Source organism: Gymnogyps californianus, chromosome 17 (genome assembly GCF_018139145.2).
Source record: "Gymnogyps californianus isolate 813 chromosome 17, ASM1813914v2, whole genome shotgun sequence".
Taxonomy (NCBI): domain Eukaryota; kingdom Metazoa; phylum Chordata; class Aves; order Accipitriformes; family Cathartidae; genus Gymnogyps; species Gymnogyps californianus.
Genome location: NC_059487.1, coordinates 2,739,512 through 2,759,207, shown reverse-complemented (window position 1 = coordinate 2,759,207; position 19,696 = coordinate 2,739,512). Strand labels below are relative to the sequence as shown.

At 49.3% G+C, this 19,696-nt stretch overlaps 1 protein-coding gene across 3 annotated transcripts in view; it reads left to right on the top strand.

The window, feature by feature from the left end:
• CBFA2T2 (CBFA2/RUNX1 partner transcriptional co-repressor 2) overlaps positions 1-19,696 on the top strand; it is a 64,703-nt gene that overhangs the window by 32,713 nt on the left and 12,294 nt on the right. For all 3 annotated transcript variants that reach the window (XM_050907235.1, XM_050907234.1, XM_050907236.1), the window contains exons 2-3: positions 14,984-15,127; positions 19,076-19,317. In XM_050907235.1, coding sequence (XP_050763192.1) covers positions 14,984-15,127; positions 19,076-19,317 — 386 coding nt within the window. The remainder of the gene's footprint in view (positions 1-14,983; positions 15,128-19,075; positions 19,318-19,696) is intronic.

The window sequence follows — 19,696 nt, the reverse complement described above, 5'->3', positions numbered from 1 at the left end:
GTGGCCCCGCTCCTAAAGGTGTGTAGGTGCCCATCTACATCATCAGGCTCCTAAACACCTCTAAACCCCATCCCTAAATGCGTTGCTCCTGTGCTTCCAGCTCCGTGGGACGTTGGAAAGCTTTCCACATGCTGATCAGGTTTGGGGCGAAGGGGAAGAGCAATTTGTGTAGTGACGTGAGGAGTGTTTTTAAGAGGCAGAATTGTCATCTTGGCAGGGCTCCTATGTGTGTCATTGATCGGGAGTGAATATTAGCTGGGCAGCAGTTAATGTACTTAGCGCCCAAGTGAATGAAGCATGCTCTCTAAAGAGAGCCAGCGTGAATTATGGAGTGATTAGTGAGTCTTGGCTACCTTAGGTACATCGATGGGGTAGCAAGACGGGTGTTAGTGCGTGCAGCACTGCCAGCATCGGTGCAAGGGCTGTAGTAGTAAAGCCACAGTGGGCTGTGGGGTGAGGGACGTTTGTGGTCCTTGGTTCAGACTTTGGCACTGGTAGGAAGTTGTAAATAATGGGGAAGAAAAAGACTTCCCAAGTCTTTTCCAAGTTCCTCTTTGATTTCTTGGACAGCTTGCCCAGTTTTGGATGAGGTTTGGTGGAACTTTAGCCCTGGAGCTGGCTGGCAGTGGGTGAGCTCCTGCTCTTCAGCCTCCATCCAGAGAAGGGAGACTCCCTTGACTCTGCTTTATATTTGGAAAAGAGAGCAAATGGTATGACTTCAGGGACCCAAGGGGGATTGTTTTTCTGTATCCTTCCTTGATTGCTTCATTTTGGGTTTGTGGTAGAACTTGGATAGTGGTTTGTTTTGGGTCGGATTTTTTGTTTTGTTTTGTTTTTGCAAAAATGACCATTGTTTTCATCTAAACTAGCCCTTCTGACTGTGAGCTTCTGGACTGCTTCCTTCCCCAGATGGTCAGGACTTGTACCTGTTCTATGCTTAACAAATGGTTTTGTTTTTTTCTAGTTTAATTTAGGCTTTTGGTAATAGCTTTGGGTGTCCTTGGTATTATTTGTGCCTCTCTGGTCTAACTGATTGTTACGGATTAAATGTGGTATTCTGCCTTGAGATCTCACTTCTATAAGAAATGGCCTTGCTTTTTTTAAGTGGCGTTATTTACCAGTTGTTGGTAGTGGTGCTTGGGCTGCTGGCGCTGGTACTTTGGGTCTGTCTTGTACGCATAGACTTTTTTATCTCAGTTCCTGTGTTACTCAGTTTGAGTATTTTCTACTCACTGGATCCCTCACGCCTTAGATCCAGATCTGCTGTACCAGTTCTCCTTAGCTTCAGATCCCCGCATGCTCAGTGGCATTTGTGGTGCTATAAGAAATCCAGATTTGCTCAGTACTGGCTATTTTTTGAGGTCAGTGGTGGTTTTTTAGGTTGATTTATAGTGGTGGGAACCAAATCATCAAGCAGCAGGGCTTGGAAGATGGAGGACTGAGAAAGGCATGTATTCTTAAATTGTTGTTTTAAAGCTTCTGACTTAAACCTCCTTCTGTATGTCTTTAGTAACCAGGTTTAAAGTTCTTAAATCTTCAATTACTGGATGATTTTAAGGGGAATTTGTGGTGGTTTTAAATCCATCCTCTTATTTTAAGTGAGACTGTTTCCTCCTCTAATGATTTTCAGGCTGTTCCCCTTTTACCTTGTGTTGTATGAACTTCTGAGGTGCTCTGGGATGGCTCTGCCCTACATAGGCTATATGTTTCTGTGAGGTGTGTCTGTACTTGCCTCTCCGGTCACACCGAGTAGTGCAGGACTGAGAACTTGTCCAGGTCATGGGCAATGCCCGTGTTTGTTGCACCCAACAAGGCAGGTGAGGCAGGATCGCTGTGAAGGTGCAATCTAATCTCAGGGATGCTCAGGTTGAAAGACAAGCTTATATAGACAAGGGCTGTCTCTCCTGAAGGCGGCTTGTGTTTTCCTCTTGCTGCTGTGGTTGAAGCATTTCTGGGTTCTCTGACAACACAAAACTCAAGTAAACCTTGCTGTCAGCAGCATTCTGCCAGCCCAGGCCATGCCATCGCTCATCACATGTGGGTGCTCTTTCTGCTGCCCCGCAGGGTGCTGCTGGGGCTGCCTGGGCAGCAGAGCCCGCGCCAGCTCTGTCCACTGCGGGAGTTGCTCATGGTGTTTCTTGACACCCCTCCTGGTTCATGTGGGCTCTGAAGGGCAGCAGAAAACCTGCTATTTTGATCCCCAAAGCTTTGTGGTTATGAGCTACTTGGGAGTTCCCCTATGGCATGCTGGAGAGCAGATGGGTGTTGGACTGAGTCTGCAGCCAGGAGCCTCAGGTCCGGGGCACAGGGATTTTCTTTACCTGAGACCTATTGCTCCAAAAGATCCTTTTAGCAATCTATGGGAGCTTCCATACAAACAAAACAACCTGTACGCATCCTGGTAGGAACTGGTGCTGTGTGTGACCAAACTGGTTTCCAGCAGCTAACAGGGAGCAGAGGCGCAGCGGTGGGCAGGACTTGAAGCCCCCAGGAGCTGTGGTGTTGGGATCCGAGCTCCCCCGGCGCTGTGGCACAGGGCTTCACACCATCACTTAGCTGCTTGGAGTCAGGGGTTAAAAATGCACCAGGGAGTGAAATGGCCCCTGCTTGATGTGATGCTTTTCTCAAAGGAAACTCCCTAAAGGATTGCTCCCAAGCAGGCAGGGATTCATCCTGCAGTGAGCAGGGAGGGACCGCTGGTGGGAAGCCTTTAAGCAAAGGGGCTCGCTATGCTGACCCAGAAACAGCATCCTTCTCGACATCTGCTAAATTTCTTACAGAATTGGCTAGAAAATTACCTCCTCTTCCACAACTTTATTTTTCCTACTGAAACTAAGAGCTCGGATATAAAACACCAGGCAGTGAAAAAGAAGGGTCGCTAGCCTGGTATCTCAGAATAGACCATCACTTTTCTTTTTCCCCAGCTTCCAGGAATGAAGGAGGCTCACAGCGTGGAAGCTGCAGGACCCAGCAAAAATCCCCCGGGAAGGGGCTTGGGTAGAAATGCGGCTCCCCTGGGGAAGCCATGGGAATGCCAGACCCGCAGCACTCACCTGGGCTTTTTGCAGCAGCCCAGCAGGGAGAAGGGGGCTGCTTTGCTAGTGAGCGCTGCTGCAGTGTCGTAGCTGTGGCCTTGCTGTGTGTGCAGCACCGGCGGCTCTTCGGCTCGGCCGACTGTGAGCAGCACGGCGCTGCAAAATCGCAGCGCTGCTACTGCTGAAATGCTTTTCACAGATTCCTCTTTTCTGAACTGTTGTGTTAAAGAATAAAGTAGGGCAGCCGAGGAGGCATGGGGTCCCAGACTCTCAAATGGAGTTTGTTGAGTGGTGATGAGATGAATTTGTGGCTTAAATCTCTTCTGTCGAGGTCTTGCTGATGGATTTTAAGCAATGAGCACTGCTGATGTTGTGCCTGCTCGGACACCTCTAATCACGGTGTCCATGCGAGAGGCTCTTGTGCAGGATGCGCTGCAGAGAAGCTGCATAGGAGCCAGAACCCTCCGGGAACACTTCCCCTGGGTGAGACAACCCTGGCCTCCCCGAGGCTCCTCCAGACCCGTACCTGCGACCAGAGAAGCCCAGCAAGGGCTGCAGCGGCAGCGGCCCCCCGTGCCGGCTCCTCCATGGGGAGCTGCGGTGGTGGCCGGGTTCGCCCGACTGCAGCGGGGTCATTCCTAGGAGTCTGCTCCAGCATCTCTGCTGCTCCAAAGCCGTTTAAATCAGTGGATGCATTTCTGTTGACCATTATGAGCTGTGGAGAGCCCCTCGGAGCTAATTAGTAATAAGAGGATGCCAATTAAACACTGCTCCCCAGGCTCTAGTGCTGCTTTTCTGATACTGCTGGGTTGGAGAGGAAGGTAACAAAATGGAGCCTGGTGCGTATGTGTTTCATCTGGAGAGCAGGAGAAGGGTGGAGCTGCCTGTTAAATGGCCAGCAATCCAAGTTTTAAAAGGATTTATGAATGCTAGATAAAATCATGTCCTAAAGACTGTCTCAAAGCCTCTGTTAGGGTGGAAAACGGTTTCAAAAGTTAGAGCTTGTTTCACTGTGTTTTCCCTCTTTTGGGTCGCCCAAAATTTTACAGGTACAAAAGTTGCAGCTTTATTTACTCTACGGCGTTTACCCTAAGCAGGAAGAAAAAAAGATTTCCGCTCCCGAAATTACAGTGCTCAGTTGTTCTTCTATATAACCTATGGGATTTTTTGGTAACAAATTATTTTCTTTATACCTCAGCAGAGTTTAGCACAACTTTGGTATAAAACCAGTACTTGCAAAAGCCTAAAGTTTTAAAGGCAGTTGCATCCGTTCTGAAGTTTTCTTTTTTCAATACTTGGATCCTGTTTCAGAATTAACTGCATTTAATGTTGTTACCCTGTACAACAGGCTGGTGCTCTTCCAGGGAGGGCTTAGGCCAGCTAAAACTGGTGAGTATTGAATAGACATCAAGAACTAGGCTGCTAATTAGAAATAAGAAGAGTTTATGAGTTGCTGTAATGGGTACCTCCACAATTAAAAAGTGCTGCTGAGGAACATTGAAGACAGGGAGGCAAGCTGTGATATGCCGATGCTGGGTGTGGAGCGGTGGCAGAACTGGTGGCTTTGGCGTTGAAGTGCAGAGGATGGCTTGTACGTCTTGCACGTTCGCTGTGCTGCTGAACCGTGGCCGAAGTGAGCATTAGTGTCCGACGCTTTGATTTGGGCTGTGTGGTGTGTGCACGGGTGGCTGGAGAGGATGGAGCCTGGGCAAAACGCCTGCCTACCTTTGTAAAGGTGGTCCCTAAACCGAGGCTGAGTTTAAAGAATACTAATAAGAGGAATGGACTTTTGGTGCTAGCATTGCTGGGGGAGGCTGGGTTAGCGTGTCCTTCAGCCGGGAGTTTCCCACGTGTTGGGTCACGTTTTACTCTCTCGAGTAAACTTGGTGTTTACTCTCTGGACCTGAGAGGGGCGAATCGCCCCGTCCATGGCCTTGCTGCTCGGGCAGGGAGTGATTTCAGACCTTTTGGGGGTAATCCCTTAAAGCTAACTTTTTAAATGACTTTTCGTATCTAAAAAGTAGCTGAGATGGTAAAAGTGCCATATATCATTCATATAAGCATAGTTAACTCAATTCTTGCTTTCGTTATACATAGCATTTACTATAAGCGAAACTGAAGCTCTTATTTTTCCTGACGTAACATTTCTCTGTATGTAGAAGCCCCACAAAATAATCATTTAAAAAAAAAAAAAAAAATCTTTGATACCGAGCTGTTGCTCCGAGTCTCTTTCTAAATGGTATCCCTTTTGTACGTGTTGTGTCTGGGCTCCACCGGACTTGGGAGCTGTTAATCTTCCCGATGTTTTCTTCCCTGCGGCAAATGAGAGACAGATGTTCCCATCTGGAAACTTTGCTCCCGCCACCGTCGTTTAGCTCGGAGTCGGAGGATTTGGAGAGCCATGCAGCAGGCTGAGACTTTTAAGAACTAATTTTTCCATGATTGTGATAATTGCCTGTTTGATATCTGTAACTGCTTTCATTTTTCATTCAGAGTGCTTTAGCCTAATAAGTAAATAGTGCGGAGGAGTAAATATTTCTTAATACTGTAATAGGAGTGGATGATTTAAAAAAAAAAAAAGTCTCGATTCTGTAACTTTAAATGGAACAATGAACTAATGAAAAATTACCAAAATACTTTAGCAGTAACTAATGAAATGAATTAGTGAGCGTCTCTGGCTTTGCTTGAACACAGCTGCCCTGCCCAGCCCCTGCCCGTGTCCCAGGTTATAACCCCGGCCAAAGAGGTCTGAGCAACCAGAGGGGTGGTTTTGGGGAGGGAGGAGCGCTCCCCCCAATCCCCAAAGTGCTTCCCATCCTAAAACTGAAACGCTGGCTGCTCTGTAGGCTTTGGTTTCCTGGAATATATTCTGCTGGGATATATTCCAGGAGTATATCCCTCCCTTCAGGCTGGCTGTCTCTGATGGGGGCAGAGCAAGTGGCTGGCGAGGATGAGGAGGGTTCCCCGTCCTGGGGTATCGCAGGCTCCCCGGCAGTGCTTACTGCATCCCTTTGAGACAGCCGATGAGCAAAAGCTGTTGGCAGGGACATCAAGAGATGAACTTGGGTCCCCAAAACTTATTTGCATGGACATTAGCAGTGTGGGAAGGGAATTGCTATGGTGTGTTCCTAAGAGCAGCAACAGCTCCCAGGTGGCTGCCGCACCATGTGTAAGTGGTTTTTAGGGCAGCTTTCATGGTCTGAGTAACTATTCCCTCGCTCCTTCGTGCAAAAGAGAGCGGGAGAGTGGGGGGTTCCACGCCAAAGTGGTTTGTGTTCTTGTAGAAGCAAGACAACCAGAATTTGGGGGGCTTGATGTATACCCCACTCTGTGGGCTGTCGGATGCGATAGTTTGTGGGGTGGATCCTGCATCCATGGGTTTGCACCGCTGGCCCTGGTATGAGTCCGTGGACCAAGAGGAAACCAGAGCTAAGGAGGCAGGGATGCCGTGCAGGTGGGTTTGTGCTGATGGGTCTGACGTGGCCAAGGCAAGGGCAGAGGCGGAGCTGCAACCGTCTTGTCGGGGTGGGAACACAGCAGAAGAGAACTGCTGTGAAGTCCAACCTGTGCTACTGATGAGTTTGTAGAGCCAGGCACATTAATAGGTTTTTAGAAAAATCACTGAAGGGCAAGACAGATAAAGATCTGCAGTCTGCCTTCAGGAATAAATTATTAATCTTATTTCCCTTATTAACTGCTTTCTGGACTGGTTGCGAACGATAACATACTTTGCTCTTTCAAGTTCTTCTATCTGAGTTTCACATTGAATTAAGATTTAAAGTGAAACAGCTGTGTGTGGGAGAGGAATAGATGGCAATGGAGATACACGCGTTTATTTTTGATTTATAAAATGCCTATCCTAGGCTCAGCAGCTCCCTCCTGTGTGATGCGAGGCTCTCCTGCGAGGTGCCGAGTCCTCTCCACTCCCACAGCATCTTGCAGCTCAGGAGCCTAGATGTGCTATAAAACCAAGCTAAACAGGGTAAAAATAGGCTGATCGCATTTAGTGGAGGAAGTATCCGTACAGTAACATAAGTTACCCGCTGCAACCCAACTCTTAGCCAGCTCCGTGCTTTGGCGTGGAGGGAGGAGGACGGAGAAGGACCTCAGTTGACCAACGTTTGCTGCTGACCTGTTTATGTGACGTGCTTGTGTCTCCCAGTTCTGGTTGTAAATTATCATTTATTGACTCGAGCAAAGGGAGACCTCTGGAAACCATCCTACATGCAAATAAATGTCAATATTTGTATAGAAATGTAATCTTGACTGCAAACCTCTTAATGTCTCCTTCTCCACCAAATTGGGACTAACCCAATCATCCTTTTTTTCCTAAGGCAGCTGTATTGGCTGCCTTGTTTTCAATGCTTATCTTCAGTCTTCCCCCTCCATCGCTTTTTGAGGCAGTGATGCTGCAAAAAGATAAAATATTGGCTCTTTCCTCGACGGATGTGATTTCAGTTTGAGCTTGGGGGAAGCTGTCTGGAAGCAGGTGATGGAGGGATTGCAGTGGAGTAGTGGTAAATGGCATCTTCTGGAAGTCTGAGTAATGATACTCTTGTTTTGCATGTAGATAACCTCTCATCTGCATGCCTTGGAGAACTGCAAAGGTGCTCTACAGATGGCTTAGAGCCGTCAAGGGGAGGGAAAGGCAACCTTAGAGCGGAGGAAAGATGTTAATAAAATTTAAATGTAATTCTTCCCATTTCTCAGTTCCTAAATGTGAAAAATATTAGCTTGGTGGAGACTGAAAACAGATGGTGAGCAGTTGGAGCAGATAAGCATGTTATTCAAAATAAACATTCGCCAAAGCTGGGGAGGTGGCGAACCATATTTCATTTCACCCTATTTACATTATCAGGTCAGGTTACACTGATGCTGCCTCTCGTTTGCATTCAGACTATCAACAGGGAACCCTGCGATGCAAGCCAACTGCAGCGTGTCCTTTTCATCATAGAAGTGTTTGGGCTGGAATGGATGGGTTTGGGCCATTTCCCTGGCTTTTTCTCCAGGACGATATATTGAGCTAGTTATCTTAAAACAGCTCTCCTAGGCTGTAGGCAGGGTCCTGCCAGCCGCCGGAGAGGGCACTGAGGTGTGTCCTTCCTTTGTTTCCCTCCTTCAAATGGTCTCTTTATCCATTTAGACAAGCTTTGCGTTGCTTTATCTTAAACCAGAGACTCTTACCCATGTAAACGGTGGGGAAACGAGCCTCTGGTTCAAAGGACTGTTTCTAGGAAGGGTTAGTTTTGCTGACTTGTAGGCGATCTATAATTCATGCCTCTAGTCCGAGTGGTCATCTGAGGTGGTAGGGCCAGTGGAAAGAGAGGTGTGTCTGGAGTGTGGCTTATCTCCCTTGCTTTGATGAATGTTTTGGGATGGGCAGAATCGCCTTTGGGGATGTCTGTCTGTCCGTTGGCTCCAGAACAAGCTTGGACCCGGCTCCTGGGTGACCAAAGAATTTCTCCTGCCAGACTTAACCTTGGCTGCTGCTACTGGGACAATTCTCCAGTCCCTTGCTCTCAAGAGGCAGGTATGAATTTTGGGCTCTTAACTTTTTGAGGTGAGGAGTGGCTTGTAGGTTATGAGCATATTCTGCCTGTTCTAGATGAAAGTCGAAAACATCTGCTCTGATTAAACCTCTTCTTTCTGTATGAAACTGTGACCTGCTTTCACTCCTGAGACTCTGAACCACTGGGCAAACCCTTGTACACAGTCTGTTGTTCAAAAGACATCAACTAAAACCAAAACTTTGTTAATTTACAGACTTTCAATCTAACCACTTAGTGGTCAAAGCCTTGTTGACAAGGTCTGATTTTGAGTCTGCTCTCTCTGTCCTGCAAACTGCAAAAGGGAAGAGCAAACCCTTACTTGTGTATACCTGCCAGTTATGCAGTGCTGTCTCATGTTTAATGTGTTTTTTCTCTTATTTCTTCCAATATGTTTCATGTTTTGACTTCTGCAGAAAGCTGGAGTGCTCAAGTCTGGCAAACGGGTTTGTGAGAAGCAGTTTCGACTCCGTGCAGCTTATTTATGAACAGGTTCTACAAAATTGCTCCCAGGCCAGGCAGGTTCCTCCTTCTTTCTTAACTCTCATGACAGTGAATCAAGGGGAATCCTACACCTGCATCAAGAATGGCTTGAAGATATCAGTGTTCATGCTGTGCGTGCCCTCCAAACACCCAGCCACAGACTTTAAATGCGTTTCCCGTGAGGGAGGAGGAAAGGCTTTACTGTCTTGAGCTGATAGCAGGGTTTAGGAGCCTGCACATACCCCATGTGCTCACTCACAGAGGTTGCTGGATGGTGTTAAATAGTGCCCATGCAGACACTACGGTGTAAATCTGTATAAAGCATCCACGTTTTCTGCACCATAGCAGTGGCTCTTTGTCTCTCCCCTTGCTCTCAGCAAGCTCACAGCTCTGCCATCGCAGCTAGATCAAGGCTTTCTCTTGAGCATCATCCTGCAGAGCGGAGCACCGCCAGCCTCGGCACTTCATAACTGCCCATCGCCTCTCCGAAATGCAACCGTGCGTATGGGAGATGCAACCCAGGAGTCGTGGCCCCAGCAAGGATGAGAGACGGGTTCACAATCTGCTTTCTGTTAATAAGTATAAATCTCCCATCCTGATACTATTCTGCTGTCTGTTGGAACTATATTTTGGACTTTGGGAAGCGGATGGGGAGGAGACCGTTTGTGTCTCTCTGCCCCCTGGGGTTATTCCTGGCTCTCTTCTCCGGTTCCTTATCTTGCTTTTTGGGGGAAGGTGACATCCAGTTTTCCTCATGCAGTGTTTTTATTTCTTTTTCATCACTTAGTTTATTCTCTAATTGCCAAAGGCATTTAAGGATTAATTTAAATTTCAATGTACTTGAGATACTCCCTAACTTGTCACTATTTTTCTTCTTGTGCCTTTTCCCTTTTCTCAAACCCACAGGCATGAAGAGATTAATAAAACGGCTTCTTTATACAGTTTACAACACAAGTAAATGCTAGCCATTCTTCAGAGGTTACCTATCACAGCAACACTCTCTTTGTACTAAACACCATAGGTGGAAGACTTCTTTAAAGAAAATAAATACGATGAAATATGTCTCCAGTGGGTGTTGAAACTGCCCCCTCTAAAATGTGCTGCTGTGTTGGAGAGCTGGAGCCTCGATCCCCCGGGAGCACAGGAGTGGGACTTCTCTGAGGACCGGTCGAGACCCCAGGTTTTCTCCTGGCGTGCTGTCCTGTTATATCACTTCGCTCTTTCTCCTCTCCAGAAAGGAAAATCATCAGCTGCACTTAATCTTGACATATGCTCCTTTTTAATTTGTTATGCTCTGGATGAGAACTGGAGCAGCAAAGGAAGTACGGTGCATACTGACTGTCAGCACAGAGTCAAGTAAAACCGGGGCCTTGCAGCGTGTTGCTGGAGAGCAGCGGGATGAAGGGTTTCAGGTGTATTCAAAGCTCTGGGGCTTTCTAGTCTCTTGTACACCTGGGCTCCTTAAATGGGACACATGAATATATAGGGCACGCAGCATAAACTGATATGTGCCTACAGCTGTCCTTACCCAGACAGCAGCTTTGCAGCATCTGAAATCTGTAACTCCAATCGCTGTGAAATCTGGTCTTCAGGCTTCATCGGCTTTTGGAGAAGATGAAATTCTTGCAGCAAGCCAAGACTAAAACAGCATCTCTGTGATCGGGTTTCGTTTTACTCAGAGTGAATCGTCTTCCCATGTGAAAATCCAAGGCTGGGAAGGCAGCTCTCCCACCCGGCCCGATGGCCACGTCGCTGATGCCTCTTTCCCTGACTAACCTTTGCAGGTCCTGGATGCAAAGTTGAGCACGTGTCACTGCAAAGTTTTGACATTTGGCAGCTTGACAGCAAAAGTGTTGTGCCATAAACATGTTCCATCTGTGTTCTGCAGGCACTGCTTGAAAAATAACACCACAACATTTGTAAATGTTTCTAAGTCCAGGTAGGGTTTGGAAGGAGGAGTTTTTGAAGGAAAACAACCCAATGTTTCCAGTTGAGGCAGGTGTCCCGCTCTGGCACGTGGAGTGTCCAAAAATCTGTTACGGCATTTGACTCTTTAGCATGATTTCAGATGACTGATACGGTGGAGTGACTTGCAGGCATTTTGAGGAGCATCTCAGCATCCTCTCTGTGCATCTGAAGGCAGCTCCAAAATGTTGCCGTTGGTGAGCCAGTAAATACTTCTGAACAGTGAAATGCGGAAGAAAGAGACCGGGAAGGCGGCGTTTCTCCAGGGACCATCTCACTGGCTCATTTTTAGCCCCAGGTCAACTCGAGGCTGACTCAAGTCCTCATTCGCAGTCTGGTTTACTCACATGATTCTCATTAAACGGATGTGTTTAGGCTAAAAATGAGGAGTTTTAGAAAGATGTTTTTTATCTGCGTTTATAGATGCCCCAGGTCATTAGCAGGAAGCTTTTAAATTTAACAATCCTGTTTGCTTCTTGTCTGTCGGAGTGAGCTCGGAAAAGAAGGTGTTGGCTTCTCGTGGGCTTTGGTTTTGGTGTCTCATGCAGTAGCCCAGCAGTAGCTGGTTTTATTTTGGGGTTATAAATTCCATGTGACTTCCCCCCCCCCCCCCCGTAAATTAACCAAATTAGTTCTGCTTTCTTAATGTGCCCTAGGAGCGTTTTAGGAGGAAAGAGGAGAAACCTTAAGGATTGCTTTCACGCTCTGTTTCTCTCCACAGCATGGCAATATCAGGTTGGCCGTATACGCCTGGGGAAGAGGGTTTCAAAGGAAGGGGGTGAAGAAGATCAAACGAGGCGGGCGGGTGGCAGTGCGTTGGTATTTGGGGTGTGCTGTGGGAAAGGGCTAGCAGCAGGCAGGGGGTGATGCGATGCTCTCTCCTTGGCATGCCTGCAGCTGGGCAGGCATAGAGGTGGGCAGAGAGCTTGCAGAGAAGAGCGTGAACCACATCTCATGTCTCTGTCCGTGGACGGTGTACAAACAGGTCGTGGTTCTTGTGCGTTAGCTCACGGTTTTGCAATTATTCCCGTATTGTGAGCAAACATGTTTCTGTCCCCTGATGGCCATCAGGCAGCTGGCACCGAGTGGTGGATAGGCACAATTAGTACTGTTTTGATTGAAAAATCTGGGTCGTTTAGCAACATTTCCCTTCCCTGCCTGGGTGAGTGAACTCAGACTTTTTGTGCTAGAAATGCCCCTAACTTCATGCCCAAACCCTGCTCTTTGACTATTTTGCTGCATTTATTTCAAGTGGGAGGAAAGGCAGGAGTTTGTCTCCTGCTCTTGCCAATAAACTCACCTGCTGGAATAGGTACCTGTGCGCATGAATGATGTTCTATTACTACATCAATGTAGTGTTATTCACCTGAATGTCATATTCATGTGTGGATATGAGAGGGAGAGTCTGCACATCAGTATTAAATCATAGGAAAGTTGGACCAAATGTATGTGAATAGTAGTTTGCAATATTATATTAACGTAGTTATTATATGTTAAAGTTTGGTGGGTCCCCACTTTGTTCATGAAAGCAAAGCCTAGAAATTTCTTTTTTTTTTTTTTTTTTTTTTTTTTTGAAGGCAAGTTTAAATAAATGAAGACACAAACTTTCTGCCATGGAAGTATCGTGCACACAGGTTTTATAGTGATTCCAGCCCCACCACCTCAGTTATTCCAGCTGCACTGAAATGGGAGGAAAACATGGGTTTTCAGCATGTATTCGTCTCTGCTCCCCCGTCCACAAATTGTCCTGCAAAGAGCAAAAAAAAATGCTAGGAATAATACACTTCATTTGTTACCTTGCTGGCGTTAACGATGACTTGCCATAAGGAAAATAAATGAGCCGGCTCTTGCCTGGTGCATGGTGGCAGAGCAGGTGCTAGTGGCTCACGGAGCCAATTCCAGGCAAGCGGCACGAAGGGCTTGGGTGCCAGTTTGCATCTTCTCTGCTCTTGAAAGCAGCATTTTTGTTGTCAGGAGTTGCAAAGTAGCAGGTTTTGTGGTTGTATTTCAGTGCAAAACTTTGCCATTATTCAGCGCTTCCCCGCTCTGCGGGAATACAGCATTTAATTGCTTTGCCAGAACTTGAAAGCTGAATTTCTTACAGTCCATAGATATTTGTAAAAACTGTGCATTACAAATTAGATTGTAATCTAATTTGATTAGATTACAGCATGCGCTTTAATACCTTTCCTCAGTGGCTTAAAGCAGCATCAGGACTGATCCCAGGCAGCACAGAGCCCCTGTGCACGTGTCGTTTTTTGGCCGTGCCCCCTTCAAGGGGGTGCACAGGGAGCCCCTTCGGCTGCCTCGCTGAGCGGCGATGCTCGCTTGTGTGCGAGCTCCTGCATCCGAAGCGGTGTGCTTGGCTGCTGCCCTGAAGGTCCGGCAGACTTTTCCATTCGCCAAAAGCCAACAACTGCCTGAGAAAATTCACCGGTCTGAAGCCCAGCTTGCTTGCACTGGAGAGAGGTGAAAGACAAGCGTCTGCACCTCCCTCGCCCCCGAGCCGGGGTGCAGATGGGCGTGCTGGGAACCCGTCCGCGTTCCTGCTCGGGGACGTGCTGGTGCGCGGTCACAACTCGTTAGCGAGCTAATCGAGCGAGGCGAGCAGTGGCTTGGGGAGCAGGGAGCAGTGACCGCGTTCTTGGAGGGGCGATTCGCCTCGCGTCGCATCGTCCGGGGTCACGAGCTCTGCAGCCAGGCGGGCGTCGGAGCCACCGGCAGTGTGACATGGAGCACCCCGAGGGGGTTGTGTTGGCTCCCATGGGAGCTGTGCTTTTGGAGATGCTTAGGCTTTGTTTGCTGAGCTGTCTGGTTTTAAAAAAAACAAAAAACCAAAAACAAACCCCTGAAAAAAATCCCAAAAAACCCCTACGGCTTGCATAAGCACATATTTCCTCCTTTTCTCTTGTTTCCCCCCCAAGGATGCCTTTTGAGGCTGATTTCAGCCACACTGGAGCCAGGAGCGTGGCCACACTGTTCAGCTGAGCTGGGACGTCCCACCAGAGCTTGGGTCCTCAGGAGGGACCCTCAGAGGGTGAAAAAGAAGCAGCAGTGTGAGCTGGCACTGTATTAGACACTAGAAACTCCAAGCAGGAGAGAGAGTCTGAATAGCTGATGTCAGCTCATTTTTACAACACCATGACCATTTCGGTCGCTTGCTGGCACAGCTGCTGCCAACATTGCACCAAAGCTCCCTGCACAGTGGGCCGGCACCCACGCAAAAACCGGGTTGCCTGTTGCATGGCTGCGAGCTGGCAGTTCCTCCGGAGAAGCCGTCTCAGGGCCAGGCAGCGTCGATGTGGGTATGGCGTGCAAGGCTGTGTGTATGCAGCCGTGGGGATGCCGCACTGGGCAGCAAGGACCACCCTGATGCAAGGGAGAGGAGGTGCAGGAACATTTAATTTGTGAGGGTTTTTTTAAAAAGCAGACATGCAGAGGTGGTCAGAGAGCTGTTTGCCAAAGTGGCTGCTTCAGAGTGTGTTTTTGTTGCTTGGGGAGCAGGGCTGGAGGTGAAACCTCGGCACCCCTCGCCAGTGCCACCCCGTGCACACCGGTGAGATGCATGTGGGCATGCCTGGGGAGTGCCGAGGGGATCTTAAGCGGGGGGGGAAACAAAGTGAACAGGCAGAAATACTTTGAGGAAGCATCTTCGGGCACGAGGGGTGAGAAGATGCGGCTGAGAGACTGGGATAGTTAACATGGGTACCCTGAGCCTGCCCGGCAGCATCTGAGGACAGCCGCTGCTCCCCAGCTGCCTGCCTGCCTGCCTGCTCGGGGCCGTACCCTGCCTCTTCCCCGTGGCGGTTCGAGGCCATGCAGAGCAGCGTGGGAGCCTTGTGTGACTTCCCCCCCACCCCCCCATCTTCACCCTTGCAACTGTACTTCACGTGCTGGGCGGGGAAATGCTTGTCTGTGACTGTCTATAAGCGTTACCACCTTCTCTTCATACAGTTGCTGGTGAGAAGAGGGTGCCAGTGATGCCCGGATCGCCTGTGGAAGTGAAGATACAGTCCAGGTCCTCTCCTCCCAACATGCCACCACTGCCCCCCGTGAACCCCGGCGGCCCCCGGCCGGTGTCCTTCACCCCGACTGCACGTAAGACCCCAGTAACGCTGCTTTTCCCTGGGACCAGCTCTAGCCGTGAGGAAAGGTTCTGCTTGTAGAAGTCACCGGGGATGTCTCGGCCATCGGCCAGGGCTGTTTGCCAGCACAGCGAGCGTTAGCCATGCTGCAGGGCTGTAAGGAAGGGGGGACTGGGGTTTTCCTGCTGTTCTGCTACGTATGTGGGATGTATAACAGGTTTTGTAATCCCCCCTTACCCCCCTGCCTGCTCCTACCTTACTCCCGGTGCTGCCTTGAGTCCTTCTCCTTGCAGGTGCAGCCTTGATTTCCACCATAAATTCCTTAAGAAATTGAAGTCTTTTATCAGGTCAACTTCAAACAAGCCAAGAGCCAGGCTTTTCACTGTATCTTTTGGAGGAGTTAATTCCCTCTCTGCTGTATCTCTCTTTGCAGACAACATTTCTGCAGCTGAGATTAGGAAGTTTTCCTTTTTTTTTTTTCATTTCCCAGCCTCAGAAATTCCTTGCTGTCCATCCAGCTTCTCTTTTCTCCATCTTTGCTTTATAATCTTTGCTATTAAGCCACAGTAGATCCTGGCCCTGCCCAGCCACAGCACAGCCTCGCACCCACTTCTTCTAGCAGGGTGTTGCACAGAGGTGACTCTGCGGACGGGATGGTCGTACAGCCTTTTCTCACAGCCTCGAAAGAGCACAGGCTCTTTTTTTTTTTTTCTCCCTTAGCTGACATTTAAGTCATTTAATGCGTTTTAAAAAGCATCATTCTGGAGCAAAGCTGCTTTACTTTGTTGGGCATGGAGTTATCTGACCCCTGCACGTGGGATGTACGTATTTTCCGGGCTGTCCTCAGCTCTCCTCCCCTGCGCTGAGCGTCTCCCTAGCTGGTTCTGCGTTGCTTTGCTGTCCACGATGGTGTCTGGGATATCTCACAGTTTCACACTGGCAGTGGATTTCAGAGATTTACAGTCCAGCCTCTTTCAGGACACACGGTGATGTATTGCATGATGCTGGCAATAGCACTAATCGCCGGGTTATCCCGCCAGACATGTTGTCCCCATCTTTATGCACTGAGGGGTTTTTAATGGCTCTCCTTTTGCTCAGCCAGAAAAAGACCATTAGCAAAGTGACAGAAATTAATTTTTCCAAAGAGGTTGCTTGGCACACTGCTAAGGGCCAAGGAGCCTGAAACTGCTGATTGCAGATGACTTGATTGCTCTTTCCAAGAGAGATGAGAGATGCAACCTGGGGTGAAGTTTATTCTTGCTTTTTACTTCTCAGTTTCACCAAAGGGTCTTTGTCAGAGTCAGTGCATGCGTGCCCTGCCCTGTAAAAGCCCATGGCTTGGGCAGGCGAGGAGGACCAGGCGGGAGGAAGCCCATGCCTGCCTGCGGATCAGTAACAAAAGGGTTGGAGAAACAGGGAAAGCCTTTGAGCATTGAGGACTTAAGGCAGAATCTAACAGAGCAGCCCTAGATGATGACTTTTGTGTTCCCAGGAATTTAGCATCCTCCTCTCCCCCCAGCTGTAATCCCACCGGTCTCGGTACGCCACCTCACTTGCTTCATCACTGTCCTCTCACCTGGAAATAGAGGCCCCAGCCCAGCTCTGTGGTCTGTGGTGGAGCAGATCCTGGCGATGCGCAGGATCAGATAACTGCCAGCCGCCCTGCGGTAACGCCGTTTGCAGGAGGGTCAGGCAGGGTAAGCCTAAAAACGCAGAGAGTGGTTACGGGGGCTGTGTCTAACGGCAGCCCTGAGCCAACCCATCTCGCTCCGCTTCCGTGGCATCACCCGAGTCCATCAACGTCCGCCGCTCCCATCCTTGGCAGCCTCTCCCGAGGGTCCCCCGCAGCCCCCCGGCCCCTGGGGGGGTCACACAGCCCCTACTTCTCCCGGGGTATAAATAGAGCTCGTTGCTCTCCCTAGTCTTTCATTTGAAAGAATAAGAGGAAGCGAAATAAAGAAGGGGGTAAAGCGCCTTGTTCGTGGCCACCGGAGAGTGCAGAGCTGCACAGTCCTCCTCTGTTTGAGAGGAGCTTCTCTGGGTGGCTTTCCCCGCTATTTATAACACTTTTATCGTGAAATAAATGCTATTTATGAGTAATTGCCAGAAGCCTTGCCTTTCACATAGCTCTGCGTTTGCTGGTACTCCATGGTAGCTAACCCTGTGAGTACATGCCGTCTCTGCAGGACATCTCTGTTCCTTTGCTGCTTTGGGGAAGCCGGTGTGGACAGGAGTTTTTCAGGTTGCATTGCTCCGTAACAAAAGGCATGAGCTCGCTTTGCCTTTGCACCTCCATCCTCTCAATCCTTGCCTTCGCCTTCATTTCATCATCTCTCTGCCTATGAAAGGGCACGTCTTTGCTATGCCCCAGAAGAGCCCGTCACCCCGTGGTTAGCAGGAATCACCTTTGACTGTCTCTTTAGCCTTATCTTTCCCTTGCATCTTAACTGACTCTGGTTAATCTTCTCGGGTTCCCTCCTGTGCTCACCACGGCAGGTCCAGGTGCGTGGAGCCTTTCCAGCCTCCGACCCCGCCGTGCCCCAGAGTGGTTTAACTGTTCAAGTACCTCCTGCCGCCTTCTCCGAAAAACCCTCACTGGGGTCATGAGGATTTGGTATGATCCTCGCAAAGGTGCAGCGGAAATTTTGGCACCTTTTTTTTTTTTTTTTTTTTTTTTTTTTGCAAGCTGCTGCTCCATCACGGCACGCACCTTCCCCTGCCCCACGTGCAAGGGGCAGCTCTGCCGAGTGGCTTCAGTGCTTCTGCTCTGAACGCTGTCATTTGAAATGGTTTTTATAGCTTGTGGCCTTCTGTTCAGTGCTTGCATCCATAAGCGATTCAGGGCTGGGCTTTTAAGGATAACCCAGTGGATCAGCTAAAACTATATTTACGATGATGTACTTTTCACCTCTAAAATTCTGGGTTTATACTGAGTTGGGGCCCCAAGCGCACAGCTGCTCTTCAGACAGGGCTCTAGATTGCACAACGGCGGTGCAGGGATGTCAACAATTTATTCTAATCCCTTGCCGAGTTCCCAGATTTCCAGCCCTTCAGTCTGTTTCGACATGCTCGCCGCTTACAGGAGGCGAAGTTGCAGATGGGACCAGGTTGGAAAAAACAACCGTGTTTGCGAAACTCCCTGTAAATCCCCGGGGAGGTACAGCGGGCAGGCGCCGCGGGGCAGGATGCTGTCAGCCATCCCCAGGGTGAGGTGAAGGCACCTGAGCTGCAGTGTCTGCTAGTGGGACCCCGGCTGTAATGAGCACTGATGACTTATTGCAAATGATGGGGCTGGGAAGGATCCTTGGATCATCTGGTGTCATTTTTGGCCTGACGCAGACCAGAAAACGCTGTTTGGTAATTCTTGCCGAGGGCTGTAAACTTTGAGCTAAAGCACATTTAATTCCTTGGGCTGAGCGTACGGCACGACTCGGTCTGCCGCGGCATTGGCTTTATGCAGCCTGACCCCATGTCCTCCTGGGCTGCCTCAAATGCGAATGGAGGTGTGCCTGCTCTGCTGAGCCCTAATCCTGCGGTGTTTGATGGCCCTGGAAATGAAGCTCGCTGAGCGGAGGCTGGCGGAGGAGAGAAATGCCGGGGAAGTCACTGGCCGTGGTGTAAATCACACCTGAGCAATCCCATAAGGAAAACTCCTGCGGATGCCTTGGCTGGGTGTGTGGTTCTTACATGCTGGCGGCTGCAGAGCATCCCCACGAGCTCAGGGGAAGGTTGAGAAGAAGGCACGCACATTGCCCGTGACCAGCTCCATAGCTGGGTGCCCTCCGGCACGGCATGCAGGCTCTGCTCTGGCCATAGCCCCTTTTCTGGTTCTTGCCCTGTTCACTAGCAGCGATTAACCATCAGCAGCAGGCTCGTGGGTGGAAGATGGATCTTCTTAAACACCAGACTGCCTGGACATGCCCATCTGACGCTCAGTAACGCTTCTGTCTCCCATTTGCAGTGCCCAATGGAATAAACCATTCCCCTCCGACGCTGAACGGGGCACCATCCCCACCCCAGAGGTTTAGCAACGGTCCTTCCTCCTCCTCCTCCTCCTCGCTGACAAACCAGCAGCTCCCAGCCACGTGCGGCGCCCGGCAGCTCAGCAAGCTGAAGCGCTTCCTCACTACCCTGCAGCAGTTCGGCAATGACATTTCGCCAGAGATCGGGGAGAAGGTCCGGACCCTCGTCCTGGCATTAGTGGTAAGCCCCGCACACCGGCCCAGGCTGCCTTGCTTTTGCCAGACTGCTTTAGGGATGGGATCCTGGCAGCCAGCGCGTGCCCATGTTACACAATATTATCTGTTTGTATCTTTATAAGCAGAGCTGTTGACTGAGCAAGACTGTGTAATGTTTAATGCTTTCTGCTAAACTTGTTGTCTTCTTTTTCTCTCGTCTTCAGTGGGTTTCAAAAAGCTGTTTTGTCCAGTGGCTTTGGCATGAGCTTGGGTGCAGCTGAACTTAAGAAAACTTGGAAGGATTTGGACTAAGCTTTTCTATAAAGGCCACAGGTCTGGTGCCATGGGCTCACTGGAAGCCATGGGCTGCGCTGGGCTTCTCCATTTCCCCTTGTAAATGAAAC